At 38.4% G+C, this 19,298-nt stretch overlaps 1 protein-coding gene across 1 annotated transcript in view; it reads left to right on the top strand.

Annotated features, from left to right (window-relative positions):
* Positions 1-19,298, top strand: part of LOC127848151 (triple functional domain protein-like) — a 336,129-nt gene that overhangs the window by 95,836 nt on the left and 220,995 nt on the right. Inside the window, 11 exon segments of the mRNA XM_052380451.1 lie at positions 33-215; positions 836-955; positions 2,202-2,393; positions 3,644-3,790; positions 8,126-8,237; positions 10,515-10,630; positions 14,311-14,433; positions 14,800-14,988; positions 15,646-15,761; positions 16,799-16,865; positions 18,722-18,831. Coding sequence (XP_052236411.1) covers positions 33-215; positions 836-955; positions 2,202-2,393; positions 3,644-3,790; positions 8,126-8,237; positions 10,515-10,630; positions 14,311-14,433; positions 14,800-14,988; positions 15,646-15,761; positions 16,799-16,865; positions 18,722-18,831 — 1,475 coding nt within the window.

Genomic DNA, 19,298 nt, shown 5'->3' with positions numbered 1-19,298 from the left:
CTACCCCTAACATATTTACCCGCTTATTTCAGCTGTTCGAGACGACCGGCATACAGCTGATGGCAGACACGCACTATGAGGCCCCAATCCGTATCCAGGAGTTACTGGAGTACCTGCACGAACGGGAGGTTGATCTCGAGACCCTGGCAGACTCGAAACGGGCTCGACTCGAGCAGTGTGTGCAGTTGAGGAACTTTGAAGTTGAGGCTCGACAGGTTGGCTATGGCAATGTGTTTGTTCTGAGGAACTTTGAAGTTGAGGCTCGACAGGTTGGCTATGGCAATGTGTTTGTTTTGAGCTTTTGGGCTATCGTCCTTGGTTTGCTAGAATTGCATTCAAAATGGTGCTATAAATCATATGTATATCTGTTACTGCTATACTTTACAATGGATTAATATTTGGGGTTGGCTGGATGTGGTTGAGATACAGTTATAAACTAGAAAAAACTTCAATCACATCATTTATTAATACATAAGACATTGTATGATAATTCATATGGCATTTGCTGGTTCATATTTAACATATCTCTTCTAAAAATGCATTCCATTTCAGTTATCAAAGAAAGAAATGTGCATGTTTACTTGGCCCCTACTATTCCAACAATTTTAGAAAGACATTTTTGCATCTCTGACACGCATTCGAAATGTGAAGGATGTTTTTGGATCTTTCATATTAATTTGTAGGTCTTGTCATTGTTAAATATTTGATAATCGATTCCATTTGCCAGTGTTACAAATTCTCATTGCAAAGATATTTTTATTCAAGTAAATCCTCAGACTCAGAGCCCAATACAAATGTTCAGTTAAATTGGTATGGCACCAACGTCTCTTTACAGGTGATATCATGGATTCGTAATGGAGAGTCGATGCTAAATGCCAGTTTCATGTGCCCCAACTCTCTCCCGGAGGCCGAGTCACTGAAGAAGGAACAAGACCAGTTTATGATGGCCATTGAGGTATAGCGGCAATAAATGTTAACCCTTTACCACTTTGATACGTATTTTGATGTGTTTGTAGTCCCTTGGAAAGTTAAATTTAATTAAAGACCTTTCTTACTAGATTTAAAGGCTTTATTTCCAGACCTATGATACTGATGAGCAGCAAACAGCATAAATCCTGAACAGACTGCGAGTTACTTGCAGGCTGTTCTGGTTTTATGCTGTTTGCACATAGCCATTTTCACTTTGCCTTTGAGTGGGAGAGGGTTAATATATTGTGGTAAAGCATGCAATGACAGTAATATTTGTCTTTCCATTTTCGGAAAATGACCAATATTAGTGATCAACTGATCATTTGGCTGTGATTGTCAATTCATTCGGCTGTTTTCGAAAGAAACCCGAGGCATTGTTATAGCCAGCTCGTCCACCGTCCACGTCGTGCTCAAACCTAAACATTGGTCTAAAATCAAAGTGCTTCCACCTACAATTTTGAAACTTCATTTATAGCTGCACCTTTATGACTTTTACATGCCACACCCATTTTTGAGTCACTAGGCAGGGCTCTCAATCTATCAAGTCCCCCACCTGAAAAGTATTTTTTTTCTCCTTTTGGGGGGAAAAATCCCCCCCCCCCTTTTTTTTTTTTTTTTTTTTTATAGAAAGATGTGTCTCATGATTATTATATCTCAATTCTATTTCAATTTAATCTTGTCAAACATACTAAATTATGAAAAAAGAAATGAATAAAGTGCAAACATGTGCAAATTTAATAATGAGAGAGAGTAAGTAAAAAAATCCTCCAAAAAGGGAAACGCCGCGAAAATTCCCCCTCATGATGATAGCCACCCGCTTCCCCTTAAATGGATTGAGGGCCCTGCTAGGTCAAAGGTCAAAGTCACTGACCTAAAGATTTAAAAAAAATCTTCTTACAAGCTTTCATTTATTCAAAATGGCACCCGCGCAGCCGAGCGTTGACGACCGGTATGCAGTGCTCTTGTTTGGAAATTATCATACCTCTGAAAATGATTGACTATGTTGAGTGCCTAACTTATACAAAAAATAGATAATATAAAAAAAGAAGCATCCAAATTAAATCACTAAATTGGCTAACATTGTTCATAAGTGCCCCTAATAAGGACACAAAAAGGCTTCCTGAAAACTCATTTTGAAGAAAACCAATTGATTGCAAGATTGTGTGTCTCATAATAGTAAAAGGTTGATTATAATTAAATACAATTCATGTTTTAATGTTGGTTTTTTTCAGAAGACACACTACAGCGTCGTCCAGGTGATTCAAAAAGCAGAAGCGATGATAGGCATACAGCACTACAACATGGACCTGGTCCGAGCCATCACTGAGAATGTGTCCCTGGCCTGGAACCAGCTGAGGAACCACAGTGAGGAGAGGCACAAACTTGTCATGGCCTCCATGACATGGTACAAGACTGCTGAGCAGGTGAGTTTAGTTAATAACACTGTTGCTAGGCAATGTATTGGTTGCTATGCAATGTCAGGTAGGTAGTAACCAGCTGAGGAATCATAGTGAGGAGAGGCAAAAACTAGTCATAGCCTCCATGACATGGTACAAGACTGCTGAGCAGGTGAGTGAAAGCAATAACACTGTTGCTAGGCAATGTATTGGTTGCTATGCAATGTCAGGTAGGTATTAACTAGCTGAGGAATCAAAGTGAGGAGAGGCAAAAACTGGTCATGGCCTCCATGACAAGGTACAAGACTGCTGAGCAGGTGAGTGAAGTCAATTACACTGTTGCTAGGCAATCTATTGGTTGCTAGGCAATGACAGGTTGGAAGTAACCAGCTTAGAAACCACTCTGAGGAGAGACACAAACTGGCCATGGCCTCCATGACATGGAACAAGACTGCTGAACAGATGAGTTCTACTTCCTTCAGTGATGTATTTGTTGCTAGGCAATTAATTGGTTGCTAGGCAGTGTATTGATTGTTAGGCAATGTATTGGATGCTAGACACTGTATTGATTGCTTGGCAATGTCCTGGTTGCTAGGCAATCTATGGGTTGCTAGGCAATGGGCTTGTGGCTAGGCAATGCCCTGGTTGCAAGGTCCCAACGCCTGTAGATATGCACTTTGCTAAACTGCCACTATATCATGTTGTACAGTATTGACCACTTTTAAGGGCCAGCATATCACAAATGTGCAAAGTGCCTGCTATAAAGTAGCAAATGGCTGTATAGGATTGACTTTTTTCATCCCATGGGAATGTGTTCACTGGATGGTTGGTTGGCACTGTTTGTGAAGCGCTGGAATACACGTCCCAGGAACATTTGTTAGATTTCCACAAAATAATTAGTTTGTTTAATAATTGGTTATGAAATTATTTCTGCGACTGTTCTACTCCTGATGCAAGAATGGCAAATGTAAGTTACTGGGTTTAGTATGTATATTTGTTTTTTTTAAACAAGCTAAACAGGGTTAAGTTGGAGTATTTTATTAGACCACAACAATATGACTGAAATACTGTTTTAAACAGGGAAAAGTCCAAATTAACTGAAACAAAAGAAAATGGCCAAAAAAAAGAAAGATAAAAATAAACATTTGTTGAAAAACAAAACAAACATAAACAAACCTAAAAGAAAATTGGCAAGAAATAAGTCACAAAATAAACAACAACAACAACAAACTAATATGGCAATAATAAATTAATTAAAAAACATCTATCTATTGCAGGTGTGGTCAGTTCTAGAGAGCCTGGATCGAGACTACAAACGTGACGAGGACTGGTGTGGGACAGAAAGAGCCAGTGTGTCGGATAAGCCCAGCTATATGGTGCAGCTCATCAACAAACACAACGAGCAGAAGGAGGCTTTCCTCAAGGTGATTTTTATGCTCCCTCAAAATTTATTTTGGGGGGAGCATATAGTCACCGCTTCGTCTGTCCGTGTGTGCGTCTGTCCGTCCATGCACAATTTTTGTCCGGGCTATTTCTCAGCAACTAACGACCGGAATTCAATGAAACTTAATGGGAAGCTTCACTACCAAGAGGAGATGTGCATATTATCAGCGGGTTCTGGTCGGATGATTTTTCACAGAGTTATGGCCCTTTGAAATTTTCCATTAACTGTACATATAGTGCAATTCTTGTCCGGGCTATTTCTCAGCAACTAATGACCGGAATTCAATGAAGCTTAATGGGAAGCTTCACTACCAAGAGTAGATGTGCATATTATTAACCTTTGGGGAGCATCACCCGTCTCCTACGGTTTCTTGTTCTGTCCAGGGCCTGTATTCTTATAATTCTATTATTGGTTGCCATGGCGTAGTTGATATTGTGTGGGTCTAGCGACCGGGAGGTCACAGGTTTGATCCACACTGATGGAGCTCCCTCATAGACACCACCTGCTGGTTCTAGTCCCAGGAAACGGACTCGAGCGTTTCAAATATGCCTTAGGCTTTCAATGCAATTGAGCTAATATAAATAGGTTTAAACTAACCTATTCTTAGACTTAAGAAGAATGAACAGAAGATTTAGACCCAAGAATGCATCTGGCTTTGCATATATCTAGGTTTACAGTGGGGCTTATGTCATTAACAAAATGTTCTAAATAAAGAATGATCTAATTAGAGGTGATTTATACCAAGTCAGCCGCGAAATTAAAATAATTTTTTGAATATGTCAATTCTTGGATTTTTTAATTTTTTTTTGTCTAATGTCAAAGAATTTATTGGTGAATATGGGCTCAGAGTGGGTGGGGAAATTTTGAGGAGCTCTATTGTTAAGTCTGTACCTGAATGTGCTGAAGACCTCTAATGAAATGGCTGAAGGCAGATTATCATGGGGTGTTTCTGTTCACCAATGCCAGCTCCAATCAGTTGCCAACAAATATTTATTTAAGTAGCCTCTAGCCTCGATATTTCATGGTATTTAAATACATGTTTCCAACAAATCTAGTTTTTTTTAGGCATTTTAAGGGGAACAATTTTTCTGAGAAGTAGTGACTTTTGTCAAACTGTGCCATTTATCAGTTAGTTTCAAAGTTGACAGAAAATTATGTGGTAATCTTTTATATTCAAGTAATAATTCAGAGCTCCAGACAAGGATTTGTGAAGTTAGTAACGGTACTGCCACTGACAGAAAGAAAAGGAGTAACGCTTAAAATCAATTAGTACCTGTACTACCTTATCCAAAAATACAGGTAGTACTGTACTACCCGTGTTCTTGGATATTGAAGGGTGTATAACTGACTTTACAGAGACATTCGCAGCAATTATAATTGTAGCTTCTTAAACAGTTACTGTATTAGGTTTTCCATTCTGAATTATGATGCAAATACAACTACACATTAAAACTCATGACTAATACTATTTCTTCATTTTCCTTGACAAGAAAACACAAGCCAACTAGTAAGCTAAGTAAATGAACACTTATTTCACTGTCTCATCCGTTTCCCATCGTGTTTTCTAAGGTTTTACGCCACGTCTTTTTCTGGGTTTACAGATTTAATGTCAGGATGGTTAGAAGACACCGTATATAGTCATTATATGACAACAAAGTGTTGTTTTGAGCCGCTTTCGGTTAAGCCGGCATTCAATTGCGCGCAGACATATCGTTTTTGACGGATTTACAAGTTACAGGAAATCACGCGACAGAATAGACAATAATATATGAACCCAGTCTACAACTTTTCAGTAATTTATATTGACAAAAAACGCCATTAGGTTAGAGACCAACAAATCACGCCGCGCGGACGCAGACGTATCGGTACGGCCAGATTTTTTTCGTAAATGCGTAAAATGGATATTAATGTAGTAATTGTACGTCCAGTTTATAAAAATAAATGCGTAAATCTTCATGAAAAAGGCGTATTTACGGCTGTACGGCCCTTATCTGGAGCTCTGATAATTTAGTTAAAGAAAGAGTAAATAATAATGCGTGTGATTTCTGCTCATTTTAGCTGTCTTCCTCCCTTGCAATATCTTATAGTTTCTGTCCCCTACAGGTGTAACCGGAGGGGACTTATGGTTTGCGCTCTGTGTGTCTGTCTGTCAGTCAGTCTGAGTCCATCAGACTTTTTAACCAGGTTTTCCGAAGGAAAAAACTGGTTATTAGATTGGCGAATGTTGGCGGGCGGGCTGGCAGGTGGAACAAGCTTGTCCAGGTCATAACTTTGTCGTTCATTGCGAGATATTAAAATCATTTGGCACATTTGTTCACCATCATTAGACAGTGTGTCCTGCGAAAGAATGACGTCAATATCTCCAAGGTCAAGGTCACACTTTGAGTTCAAAGGTAATAAATGGCCATAAATGAGTTTGTCCGGGCCATAACTTTGCCATTCATTGTGAGATTTTAAAATCATTTGGCACATTTGTTCACCATCATTGGACGGTGTGTCACGCGAAAGAATGACATCGATATCTCCAAGGTCAAGGTCACTTTTTTAGTTCAAAGGTCAAAAATGGCCATAAATGAGCTTGTCTGGGCCATTACTATGTCATTCATTGTGAGATTTTAAGATCATTTGGCACATTTGTTCACCATCATTGGACGGTGTGTCACGAGAAAGAATTACGTCAATATCTCCAAAGTTAAGGTCGCCACGACTAAAAATATATTTATTTTGAAACAAGTGGGGTAACTTTGAACAATCAGTAACAATGCACATTTTGAGTTGGTCTCCCTTTATCAAACCTTTTTTTTCCAAATTGATATCAAGGTCGCCACGAGTAAAAATAGATTGAATTTCACACAAGGGGGGTTATAATGCACAGAATTGTTTCCTTTTATCAGACTTTTTTAAACAGGTTTTTAACCAGGTTTTCCGAAGGAAAAAACTGGTTATTAGATTGGCGAATGCGGGCGGGCTTGCTGGCTGGCTGGCGGGCGGGCGGAACAAGCTTGTCCGGGCCATAACTATGTCGTTCATTGTCATATTTTAAAATCATTTGGCACATTTGTTCACCATCATTGGACGGTGTGTCGCGCGAAATAATTACGTCGATATCTCCAAGGTCAAGGTCACACTTTGAGTTCAAAGGTCAAAATTGGCAATAAATGAGCTTGTCTGGGCCATAACTATGTCATTCATTGTGAGATTTTACAATTATTTGGCACATTTGTTCACCATCATGGGACGGTGTGTCGCACGAAAGAATCACGTCAATATCCCCAATGTCAAGGTCACCACAACTTAAAATAGATTTATTTTGAAACAAACTTACAAAGGGGGTTAATTTTGTTTGTTCATTTCAAAAGTTCAGTTTGAGTTGTCTCCCTTAATCAGATTTTTTTTCACAATGAAAACCTGGTTTTGTGACAATTTTGTCCCTTGTTTACAAATTGAAAACCTGGTTTTGTGACAATTTTGTCCCTTGTCTGGATCCTGCCATAACTTAAAAAGGTCATCATATTTTTTCATGAAACTTAAAAAATGGAAAGATGGCAATATGAAAATTATGCACGTCATTTCTTTTTATGTCCCCCACCACTATAGTGGGGGACATATTGTTTTTGCCCTGTCTGTTGCTTTGTTTGTTTGTGTGTTTGTTTGCGTCCAACTGTACAATTTTGCCATAACTTTTGCTATATTGAAGATAGCAATTTCATATTTGGCATGCATGTGTATCTCATGGAGCTGCACGTTATGAGTGGTGAAAGGTCAAGGTCAATGTCATCCTTCAAGGTCAAAGGTCAAAAAAACAAATCCAAGTGAAGTAATTAGCTTTAAAGGGAGATAATTATCTGAACCTGTCACCAAATTATAATGTTTTTAAAATAAATCAAAGCCGCGCAGAGGGGACATAGTGTTTCTAACAAACACATATCTTTTTGTTCCTGCTTCAAGAATATTTGTTGCTATGGCAACAAATAGACTAGAAATATTGCTGAAAATGGTGGAGTTTCACTGGTAGGGGACATATATTGCTTGGTAATAGTCTTGTTACTTATTGTTCTTAATTTCGCTATATTTTTTTAATAAAAATAAATAGTTTTGGTGACCGCCTTTAGTGTGGTACTGTATTTACCTCCCCTGAAACGTTAAATAAAATCACATCCCTGAATAAATTGCTGGATACCATAAAGCCTCCTAAATTTCAATATTTCTCTCCCTTTCAGACATGCATGTTGGCACGAATTGTGTGGCCAAAGCATCCTTCCATTGCTAGATACCAAGTTCTCTCCTAAATTTCAGTATTTCTCGTCATTTTCAGGCCTGCACGCTGGCACGTCGTACAGCTGAGAGCTTCCTGAAGTACGTGAACCGTAACCTTCACACAGTGGGCATGCAGATGAAGTTCAGGTCTACAGAGGCTCATGTCAAGAGTTAGTGACATCCTCATGGTTTAAACTGCATTCTGAGAAAACTGGGCCTAACGCTTGCGCCTGAAGTGGGGTCCCAGATTAGCCTTTGCATTTTGCACAGGCTAATCAAGTACTTCATTTTCGGCCTACACTGGATTTTTGTTGAGATACATTTTTTAAAAGCTGAAAGTATTTTCCCTGATAAGCCTGTACGGACTGCACAGGCTTATCTGAGATAACACTTTTTGCACATGCATTAAGCCCAATTTTTCCAGAACTAGATTGATTTGATTGATAAACTTGTAAAAGTTTCTAAGCTAAGTCTGATGTTAACAAATTATGTACCGAAAGTAATGGTCATGAAGGAAGATGTGTAGCACAGGGCAAGTGATACCCTCATGATCTATTGTCTTGATAACTGAAAGTTCCCGATCTAAGTCTGAAGTATTAGATACCTGAAATGAAGTTCAGGAGAATCTATGTGCATGTCAAGAGTATGGGATACTATCTTGGTCTATAGTCTTGACAGTGCTTGTTTTATTATTATTATTATGCCCCCCTTCGAAGAAGAGGGGGTATTTTGCTTTGCACATGTCGGTCTGTCTGCCGGTCTGTCGGTCGGTCTGTCGATCCGTCCACCAGGTGGTTTCCGGATGATAACTCAAGAACGCTTCAAGATCATGAAACTTCATAGGTACATTGATCATGACTCGCAGATAGCCTCTATTGATTTTGAGGTCACTATGTCAAAGGTCAAGGTCACGGTGACCCGAAATAGTAAAATGGTTTCCGGACCTTAACTCAAGAACGCTTAGGCCTAGGATCATGAAACTTGATAGGTAGATTGATCATGACTTGCAGATGACCCCTATTGATTTTCAGGTCACTAGGTCAAAGGTCAAGGTCACAGTGACCTGAAATAGTAAAATGGTTTCCGGATGATAACTCAAGAACGCTTAGGCCTAGGATCATGAAACTTGATAGGTAGATTGATCATGACTCGCAGATGACCCCTATTGATTTTCAGGTCACGAGGTCAAAGGTCAAGGTCACATTGACCCGAAATAGTAAAATGGTTTCCGGATGATAACTCAAGAACGCTTATGCTTTGGATCATGAAACTTTGTAGGTAGATTGATAATGGCTGGCAGATGAGCCCTATTGATTTTCAGGTCACTAGGTCAAAGGTCAAGGTCACGGTGACCCGAAATAGTAAAATGGTTTCCGGATGATAACTCAAGAACGCTTATGCCTAGGATCATGAAACTTGATAGGTAGATTGATCATGAATCGCAGTTGACCCCTATTGATTTTCAGGTCACTATATCAAAGGTCAAGGTCACGATGACCTGAAATGGTAAAATGGTTTCCGGATGAAAACTCAAGAACCCTAATGGCTATGATCATGAAACTTCATAGGTACATTGATCATGACTCGCAGATGACCCCTATGGATTTTAAGGTTACTAGGTCAAAGGTCAAGGTCATGGTGACCCGAAATAGTAAAATGGTTTCCGGACCATAACTCAAGAACGCTTAGGCCTAGGATCATGAAACTTCATAGGTACATTGATCATGACTCGCAGATGACCCCTATTGATTTTCAGGTCACTAGGTCAAAGGTCAAGGTCACGGTGACCCGAAATAGTAAATGGTTTCCGGATGATAACTCAAGAACGCTTATGGCTATGATCATGAAACTTCATAGGTACATTGATCATTACTGGCAGATGACCCCTATTGATTTTCAGGTCACTAGGTCAAAGGTTAAGGTCACAGTGACACAAAACATTCACACAATGGCTGTCACTACAACGGAGAGCCCATATGGGGGGCATGCATGTTTTACAAACAGCCCTTGTTATTATGTTTGTTTTCACCTTTTGGGAATGTGGCAGGGTCACTTTGGATTGTGAAAAATGGTGGCGTTTGTACTAAAATTGGGAAATTAGAATTGTATATGTTTTGCTTACAAATGCTTCAAAATTGAGAATTAAAGTGTTGTCAATATTATATTTGCTAAGGTTCAACCCTATAGGAAAAAAAAACTTTTTTCTATTGGGAATGGGACCGAATATTTTTCCCAAATAAAAAACAACAACAATAAACTGCTGCCATACTAGTGAGTCTACTGTATTTCAGAACTGGTCTTGATTGAAGGCATTAAGATTAATAATTGCCCTTATATATAAACATGTATTTAATAAATAAAATCAGCCTTTGGAATTTATGAAGTTTTTTCTTGGAAAGTATTTGTCCTTAACAGTTTATACACTCAGTGTGATGGGTCCATTTCAGAGACGCTGGACTCGCTGCTACAACAAGAGAACATGGTGATCGAGTTCTGGACGGTGAAGAAGAAGAAACTGGAGCAGTGCCACCAGTATGTCCTCTTTGAACAGAGCGCCAAGCAGGTACGTACTGGGAATTTATATTAGACACTATTATGTAAATTTTGAATGACTCATCAAACCTGGGATAAACATCTTGTTTTAAAAAAAAAAAAATTGTTTGCTTCATACTCTTGTATTTATGTATGATGAACTTGATGGGAGACAATAATGTAAAAGCTCTTAAATGTAACCATGACTTGTGAATAGAAATCAATGGGAAATATTTTAAGTGAAGTCCCATTTTTTTCTGCTTACACAATGACACAATACCATTTTGGCATTAGTTTCATGTTTGGAAAAATGTAATGTACACAGACCTAAACTTACTTAAGCCAGAGACTTGCTTTTTTAGCTCACCTGAGCACAACGTGCTCATGGTGAGCTTTTGTGATCGCCTTTTGTCCGTCGTGCGGCGTCAACATTTTGCCTAGTGAACACTCTAGAGGCCACATTTAATATCCGATCTTCATGAAACTTGGTCAGAAAATTTGTCCCATTGATACCTTGACTGAGTTCGAAACTGGGTCATGCTGGGTCAAAAACTAGGTCACTAGGTCAAACAAATGAAAATCCTGTAGAAGTCACATTTGATGCCCAATCTTTATGTAACTTTGTCAAAATGTTTGTCTAAATGATATGTTGGTTGAGTTCAAAAATGGTTCCGGTCCGTTGAAAAACATGGCCACCAGGGGGCGGGGCATTTTTCCTTATATGGCTATAGTAAAACCTTGTTAACACTCTAGAGGCCACATTTATTTTTTTCGATTTTCATGAAACTTGGTCAGAAGATTTGTCCCAATAATATCTTGTTATCTCAGGTGAGCGACTTTGGGCCTTTCAGGCCCTCTTGTTTTAAAATTCAAGGTTTTTTTCTAGTCTTTAGTCAAAATTTGCAAATACATAGCTATACATCCTTGTGTACCCACAGTTATGTAGCCAGTGTGTTATATAAGCCTAGTCCTGGGAAATCTGGGCTTAATGCATGTTCATAAAGTATCATCCCAGATAAGCGTGTGCTGTCTTAGAAGGCTTATCAGGGATGACACTTTCTGCTTTAACTGGACTTCCTTTAAACAGAAAAATTCCTTCAAAGCGTAATGTGTTGTCACTGATAAGCCTTGTGGACTGCACAGGCGTTTCCAGTTTTATGTCACATGGGGCATTTTAACATTGCTTCTGAGTGGGAAAGGGTTAAACCTTTGGATGCTGGGAAATTTGTCGTCTGTTTAAATGTCATCTGCTGAATTTCTAAAGTTAGCGTTTTTAGCTCACCTGAGCGATAGCTTGGGGTGAGCTATTGTGATCACTCACCGTACGGCGTCCGTCCGTCCGTCTGTCTGTCTGTCTGTCTGTAAACAATTTGTAAACATCTTCTTCTACTAAACCATTGAGCCAATTTCAACTAAATTTCATGTGGAGCATCCCTAGGTCATGGGACAAAAGAATTGTTACAAAAAAATTTGATCACATAACCAATTTGGCCGCCATGACCATATATGGTAAAAACCTTAAAAAATCTTCTTGTCAGAAACCGCTCATCAGATTTTCAAAAAATTTCACAGGGATGACCTTTGAAGGCTCCCCTGAAAAAGTTGTTCAAAGAAATTTGATTCGTCAAAAAACATGGCCGCAGGAGCTCGTTGAACTTTGCATGTTTATTCGTTTTTGCCTATTTTGTGAAAACTTTCAAAAATCTTCCACATTTTTTGTCCGATCCTTTCCAAATTTGCACAGTGTCTTTATATCAATGAGGACACGAACCCTACAAAAAATGAGCATTATTGGTCCATGAAGTACAGAATTACCTCCCCTTGAATTGAGAAAATGGTGTTTATGCAATAAAGTCCAAATTTTTCATCCAATTCTTTCCAAACTTGTAAGGATTTAGCATGGTTCAAACAAGGGAAACAACTACGGTTTATGCATGTTCTTTTTATTACAGATTTGCCTCCCTTTAATTCATTCAAAATCTCATTTTACAGCAGAGATTCCAAATCTGACCTGTAAATGAGCCCCATATTTACTGCCAGTGCTAGGTTACCTTTTCCCATTTGAGCATTCTTAAGTATTGGTCTTGTAATGCTGCTGCTGCTTCTGCTACTGCTACTGCTACTACTACTACTACTACTACTACTACTACTACTACTACTACTACTACTACTACTACTACTACTACTACTACTTCTACTACTACTACCACTACTACTACTACTACTACTACTACTACTACTACTACTACTACTACTACTACTACTACTACTACTTCTACTACTACTACTAGTACTACTACTACCAGTACTACCACCACCACCACCACCACCACCACAACCACCACCACCACCACCACCACCACCACCACCACCACTACTACTGCCACTACTACTACTACTTTTACCACTACTACTACTACTACTACCACTACTACTACTACTACTACTACTACTACTACTACTACTTCTACTACTACTACTACTACTACTACTACTACTTCTACTACTACTACTACTACTACTACTACTACTACTACTACTACTACTACTACTACTACAACTACTATTACTACTACTACTACTAATACTACTACTACTACTACTACTACTACTACTACACCACCATCACCACCACCACCACCACCACCATTCGCAGTGACAAAAAACGTATTCACACAATGGCTTCTACTACAACTTATAGCACATATAGGGGGGCATGCATGTTTTACAAACAGCCCTTGTTTCTATGGGATTTTAACCACAACTGTTCATGTTTATCTCCGACACATATTTTTAGGTCACCTGTCATGAAGTGACACGGTGAGCTTATGTGATCGTGTGATGTCCGGCGTCCGTTGTGCGTGCCTGCGTGTGTCCGTGCGTCCGTCCGTCAACAATTTGTTTGTGTAGACAGTAGAGGTCACAGTTTGCATCCAATCTTGATGAAATTTGGTCAAAATGTTTATCTTGATGAAATCCGGTTTGGGATTGTATTTAGGTCATCTGGGGTCAAAAACAAGGTCACTAGTTCAAATAATAGAACAACCTTTTGTAGACAATAGAGGTCACAGTTTTCATCCAATCTTTATGAAATTTGGTCAGAATGTTTATCTTGATGAAATCTGGGTTGGGATTTTATTTGGGTCATCTGGGGTCAAAAACTAGGTCACTAGGTCAAATAATAGAAAAACCTTGTGTAGACATTAGAGATCACAGTTTTCATCCAACCTTTATGAAATTTGGTCAGAATTCTTGATGAAATCTGGGTAGGATTGTATTTGGGTCATCTGGGGTAAAAATCTAGGTCAAATAAATAGAAAAACCTTGTGTTGACAATAGAGGTCACAGTTTTCATCCAATATTTATGAACTGTGGTCAGAATGTTTATCTTGATGAAATCTGGATTGGGATTGTATTTGGGTCATCTAGAGTCAGGAACTAGGTCACTAGGTCAAATCATAGAAAAACATTGTGTAGACAATAGAGGTCATAGTTTTCATCTGATCTTAATGAGTCAGGTGAGCGATTCAGGGCCATCATGGCGCTCTTGTCTTCGATTTTTTTTCAAAGAATACTATCAGAATAGCAAACAGTTTGGATCCTGATCCTGTTTTGTGGTGTCTGATCAGGATCTGAACTGTTTGCAAACGCCTTTAAAATTTGGTTCCAGCACCGAAAGAGTTAACGCCTTTGTTTAATCCTCACTCACAGGTTTTGGAATGGATAAAAGACTACGGGGAGTCGTACCTGAACACTCACCAGAAACTGGGCAGCACTCAACAAGAGACCGAGGCACTACTCAAGGAGCACCATGACTTTAGGGCACGGGCTAAGGTGAGTAGGTCATCATTATTGTTGTCATCTGCCTCATTGTTATAATCATCAAAATCAACATTATCATCATCAGCAGCAGCAGCAACAACATCATCATCATCATCATGATCATCTTCATCATCATCATCATCATCATCAACAACAACATAATCATCATCAACAACAACAGTAACTTCATGTTTTCATTATCATCCCTTTCATTGCCTGCTCAGGCTTATCTTGTATGACACTTTCCCCATATACTGGATTTTTGCTAAGAAGAGACTATCCCTTCATGACAAGTGTCATCTCTAAAACTTTATTCACATGCTTTAATCCAAGTGTTCCCAGAATGCAGCTTTAATAATTATTATTCCCTTCTTGCAGGAGAACAAGGAGAACGTGAAGCTGCTTCTCTCATTGGCTGATGGGTTCGTTGCTAAGGGCAACATGCACGCCAACAACATCCGCGCCTGGTGTTCGGCGGTTGACAAGCGGTACAAGGAGTTCTCAACCCGAATGGAGAAGTACCGCACGAAACTGGAGCAGACGCTAGGAGTGCACCAGGAGGAGGAGGTGAGAGAGGGACCCTTTTGGCTGGCCCCATTTTCTGCACTCTATAACCGGCTATATTTTCTGGGTCCTGGTGCCATTTAGTAGGAGCCGTTCAGTGGATCTTTTATTGGGCTTAATAAGTGGCCCTTTTGATTGGACACCATTGCTGGCCCTTTAACTGGGTCCTTTAACTGACTTTATTTACTGGACTAACACTTGCCCCATTCCTTGCAATTTTACTATTACTCAGCCATTTTACTGGCCAAGTACAAAGTATTTTAAAAGACTTTTTCTTTATTACCAGTTTCATTGGTTTAATCTTAAGCATTATCAATTACTCATCCCAGGACAGTTTCCTGCTTTTGCTGTTATTTTTATCGTATAATTACCCAGTATAACATGTGTTGCATGCATTTGCGTAAAGTATCATCCAAGATTAGCCTGTTCAGTTCACAAGCTAATTAGGGACATCACATTCCATCTTAATTGGATTTTTGCAATGAAGAGACTCTATAAACACCCCCCCCCCCCAAAAAAAAGAAAAGAAAAAGCAGATAGTGTTGTCCCTGATGAGCTTCTCAGAGTGCACAGGCTAATCAGGGTCAAAACTTTATGCACATGCATTAAACCCATAGTGATTAAGCCCATTTTTCACTTTTTGTTGCACATGTATTTCAGCCGCAGAAAGAGGAGGACACCCAGAGACACAGTGACTCTTCACTGGAGGAGAAAGTCTTCAAGCAGGCCCCCAAAGAGCTCACGGAGGAGAAGAGGCGGTCCGCACGCAGGAGAGAGTATGATTGTCTTTTGTATCATTGGTTTGTCATTTGTGTCCTTGTGTTGTCTTTTGTATCATTTCTTTCTCATTTGTATCCATGATTTGTATTTTGAATCATTAGTTTGTCAATTACATCATTGGTTTGTCATTTGCATCATTGTATTGTCATTTATATTATTTGTTTGTCATTTGCATCATTGGTTTTCATTTGAATCATTGGTTTGTCATTTGCATCATTGTTTTGTCATTTGTATTATTTGTTTGTCATTTGCATCATTGGTTTTCATTTCAATCATTGGTTTGTCATTTGCATCATTGTTTTGTCATTTGTATTATTTGTTTGTCATTTGTATCATTGGTTTTCATTTGAATCATTGGTTTGTCATTTGCATCATTGTTTTGTCATTTGTATTATTTGTTTGTCATTTGCATCATTGGTTTTCATTTGAATAATCAGTGTTTTGTCATTAGTATGTCATTTGCAACACTGGTTTGTCATTTGTATTGTGGTTTTTCATTTGCATCATTGGGTTGTCAATTGCATCATTGGTTTTTTTTTTATGGCATTAGTTTATGGTTTGTATTGTTGGTTTGTCATTTGTAGAATTTGTTTATCATTTGCATTGGTATGTTGAAATTTTTAATGTAATTAAATAATTGTAGAGGGGAGTAGGTGAAGTAGACTATAACATATCCTGTTTTTTTCATGTGTTTACAGACCCGATCCATCTCTGTTATTTAGTCTCAGACAATTACTTTGTACACTATTTTCAACGTACAACATTTGAACCTGTATTGATTGTTTTGGAATGAAAAATTACAAAAGCAGTGCCATGTGATCAATTTTGAATTTTATTTATTTGGCATCAATTAGGAAAAATTGTGGTACACATTTTTGTGCAATTGGATTTACCGAAAGCATTTTTTAAAGAGATCTTGACTTCTATTTGTCTTAGAAACATAAACAAGCTGCCGACAATGCTGATATACAAAATATTAAATAGAAAAAGCACAAAGACTGAACATGTCATTGAATTGTTTGTTTGTTGACAGATTTATCATGGCAGAGTTACTTCACACGGAGAGAACATTTGTGAAAGACTTGGAGACGTGTATAAAGGTAACGATTGTATGTGAAAGACTTGGAGACGTGTATAAAGGTAACAATTGTATGTGAAAGACTGAGGGACGTGTATAAAGGTAATGATTATACGAGACATATGTGAAAGACTTGGAGACGTGTATAAAGGTAACGATTGTATGTGAAAGACTGGAGACATGTATAAAGGTAACGATTATATGTGAAAGACTTGGAGACATGTTTAAAGGTAACGATTGTATGTGAAAGACTTGGAGACGTGTTTAAAGGTAACGATTGTATGTGAAAGACTTGGAGACGTGTATAAAGGTAACGATTGTATGTGAAAGACTTGGAGACGTGTATAAAGGTAACGATTGTATGTGAAAGACTTGGAGACGTGTATAAAGGTAACGATTGTATGTGAAAGACTTGGAGACGCGTATAAAGGTAAAGATTGTATGTGAAAGACTTGGAGACGTGTATAAAGGTAACGATTGTATGTGAAAGACTTGGAGACGTGTATAAAGGTAACAATTGTATGTGAAAGACTTGGAGACGTGTATAAAGGTAAGGATTGTATGTGAAAGACTTGGAGACGTGTATAAAGGTAATGATTGTATGTGAAAGACTTGGAGACATGTATAAAGGTAACGATTGTATGTGAAAGACTTGGAGACGTGTATAAAGGTAACGATTGTATGTGAAAGACTTGAAGACGTGTATAAAGGTAACGATTGTATGTGAAAGACTTGGAGATGTGTATAAAGGTAACGATTGTATGAAACATGTATAAGTGTTTAGTTATTCCTCTGAAAGATTGTAATTGTTTCTGCTTTTGAGATATCTGACCAATGTCTTGTTCTAATTTTGTCCCAGTCAATCTCAAAAGACAATGAAAGTTATTAATTTACAATTATATACTTGTTGTTTATTACTAAATTGATAAAACTGTTTATTAGTTTAATACATTGAGATTTTGAGATCAGTTTATTACTAGTGTATATGAATGTCTAAATGATAAAATCAAGGTTACCAGCTCAAATGTCCCAAATGTTGTTTGTTGATGCCCCATTTTTGACTGAATATGGCGGCAAATATCATGTCGCATGGCTACCAGAATGAGATGCAGAACTTGGGCCACTTCATGTAGTCCGGGATTCAGAGCAAAATTTTAATTATCCCCTGCCATCGGCGGAGGGATATTGTTTTGGCGTTGTCCGTCTGTCTTTCCGTCCGTCTTTCCATCCGTCTTTCTGTCAGTCTGGAGCCATATCTTGGAAGTGCTTTGGGGGATTTCATTGAAACTTGGTATGAGTATATATATGGATAAGGGAATGATGCACGCCAAATGGCATTGTACATCATCTGTTAATAACAGAGTTATGGCCCTTTGTATTTTGAAAAAAAGCTTATTTGAGTGTCAAATATAACATTTTTGTGTCGAAAAGCATATTGGCAGGGGATATCAATTCAACGAATTTTCTTGTTTAATCTAATTTAACCTCATTAGCACTCTCTTGAGGTTGTCTTAGCTCAGATGATTATGGATTGATTAATTTTCAAATGTAATTAAAACCATTTTTAGCTTGCTCGGGGCAAAATTGCCTAATACATAAAAAGTCTTCTCAGATTAGCATGTGCAGTCTGCACAGACTCATCAGGGATAACATTTTTAAATTTTATGGTATGTTGTTTAGAGAATGTATATTCTTACTGAAAATCAAGTCTAGGCGGAAAGTGCAAATTTCCCAGACTATTCTGGGTTGTCACCTTACGCTATTTCATTCAGCCCAGTTTTCCCAGACTATTCTGGGTTGTCACCTTATGCTATTTCATTCAGCCCAGTTTTTCCAGATCGTGGCTTATATAATAACCTGCGACCATCGTTTTTTCAGTGCTACCAGAATGAAATGCAGGACCCGGACAACTTCATGCCGTCCGGGATTCAGAACAAGCACAAGGTCATCTTTGGAAACATGGAGGAGATTCATGAGTTTCACAAGAAGTATGGTTTTGTGTTTTAAGATGATTTACCCTTTACCACTCAGATACGTTCTTATATGTGTTAGTAGCCCCTTAGAAAACAAAATTCAAGTTTAAAAAACTTTATTCTCAATCCTAAAATACGGTTGAGCAGCAAACAACATAAACCTTAACAGACTGTGAGTTACTCGTTTGCTGTTCTGGTTGTATGCTGTTTGCAAAAAGCCATTTTTAGCTCGACTATTATATATGGAATATATATAGTGGAGCTATCCTACTCACCCCGGCGTCGGCGTTCCGTTCCGTGCCGTGCCGTTAGCGTGCAAATGTTAAAGTTTTCGTACTACCCCAATTATTTCATTGTCCCTTGACATATTGCTTTCATATTTTGCATACATGTTTACCAACATGACCTCAACCTATAAACAACAGCAGACAACTCTATCAAGCATTTTGTCATAATTATGGCCCCTTTTCCACTTAGAATAT

Source organism: Dreissena polymorpha, chromosome 10 (assembly GCF_020536995.1).
Source record: "Dreissena polymorpha isolate Duluth1 chromosome 10, UMN_Dpol_1.0, whole genome shotgun sequence".
NCBI classification, from domain to species: Eukaryota; Metazoa; Mollusca; class Bivalvia; order Myida; family Dreissenidae; genus Dreissena; species Dreissena polymorpha.
Note: the sequence above shows the minus strand (reverse complement) of the source record. Positions and strands in the feature narration are given on the sequence as shown.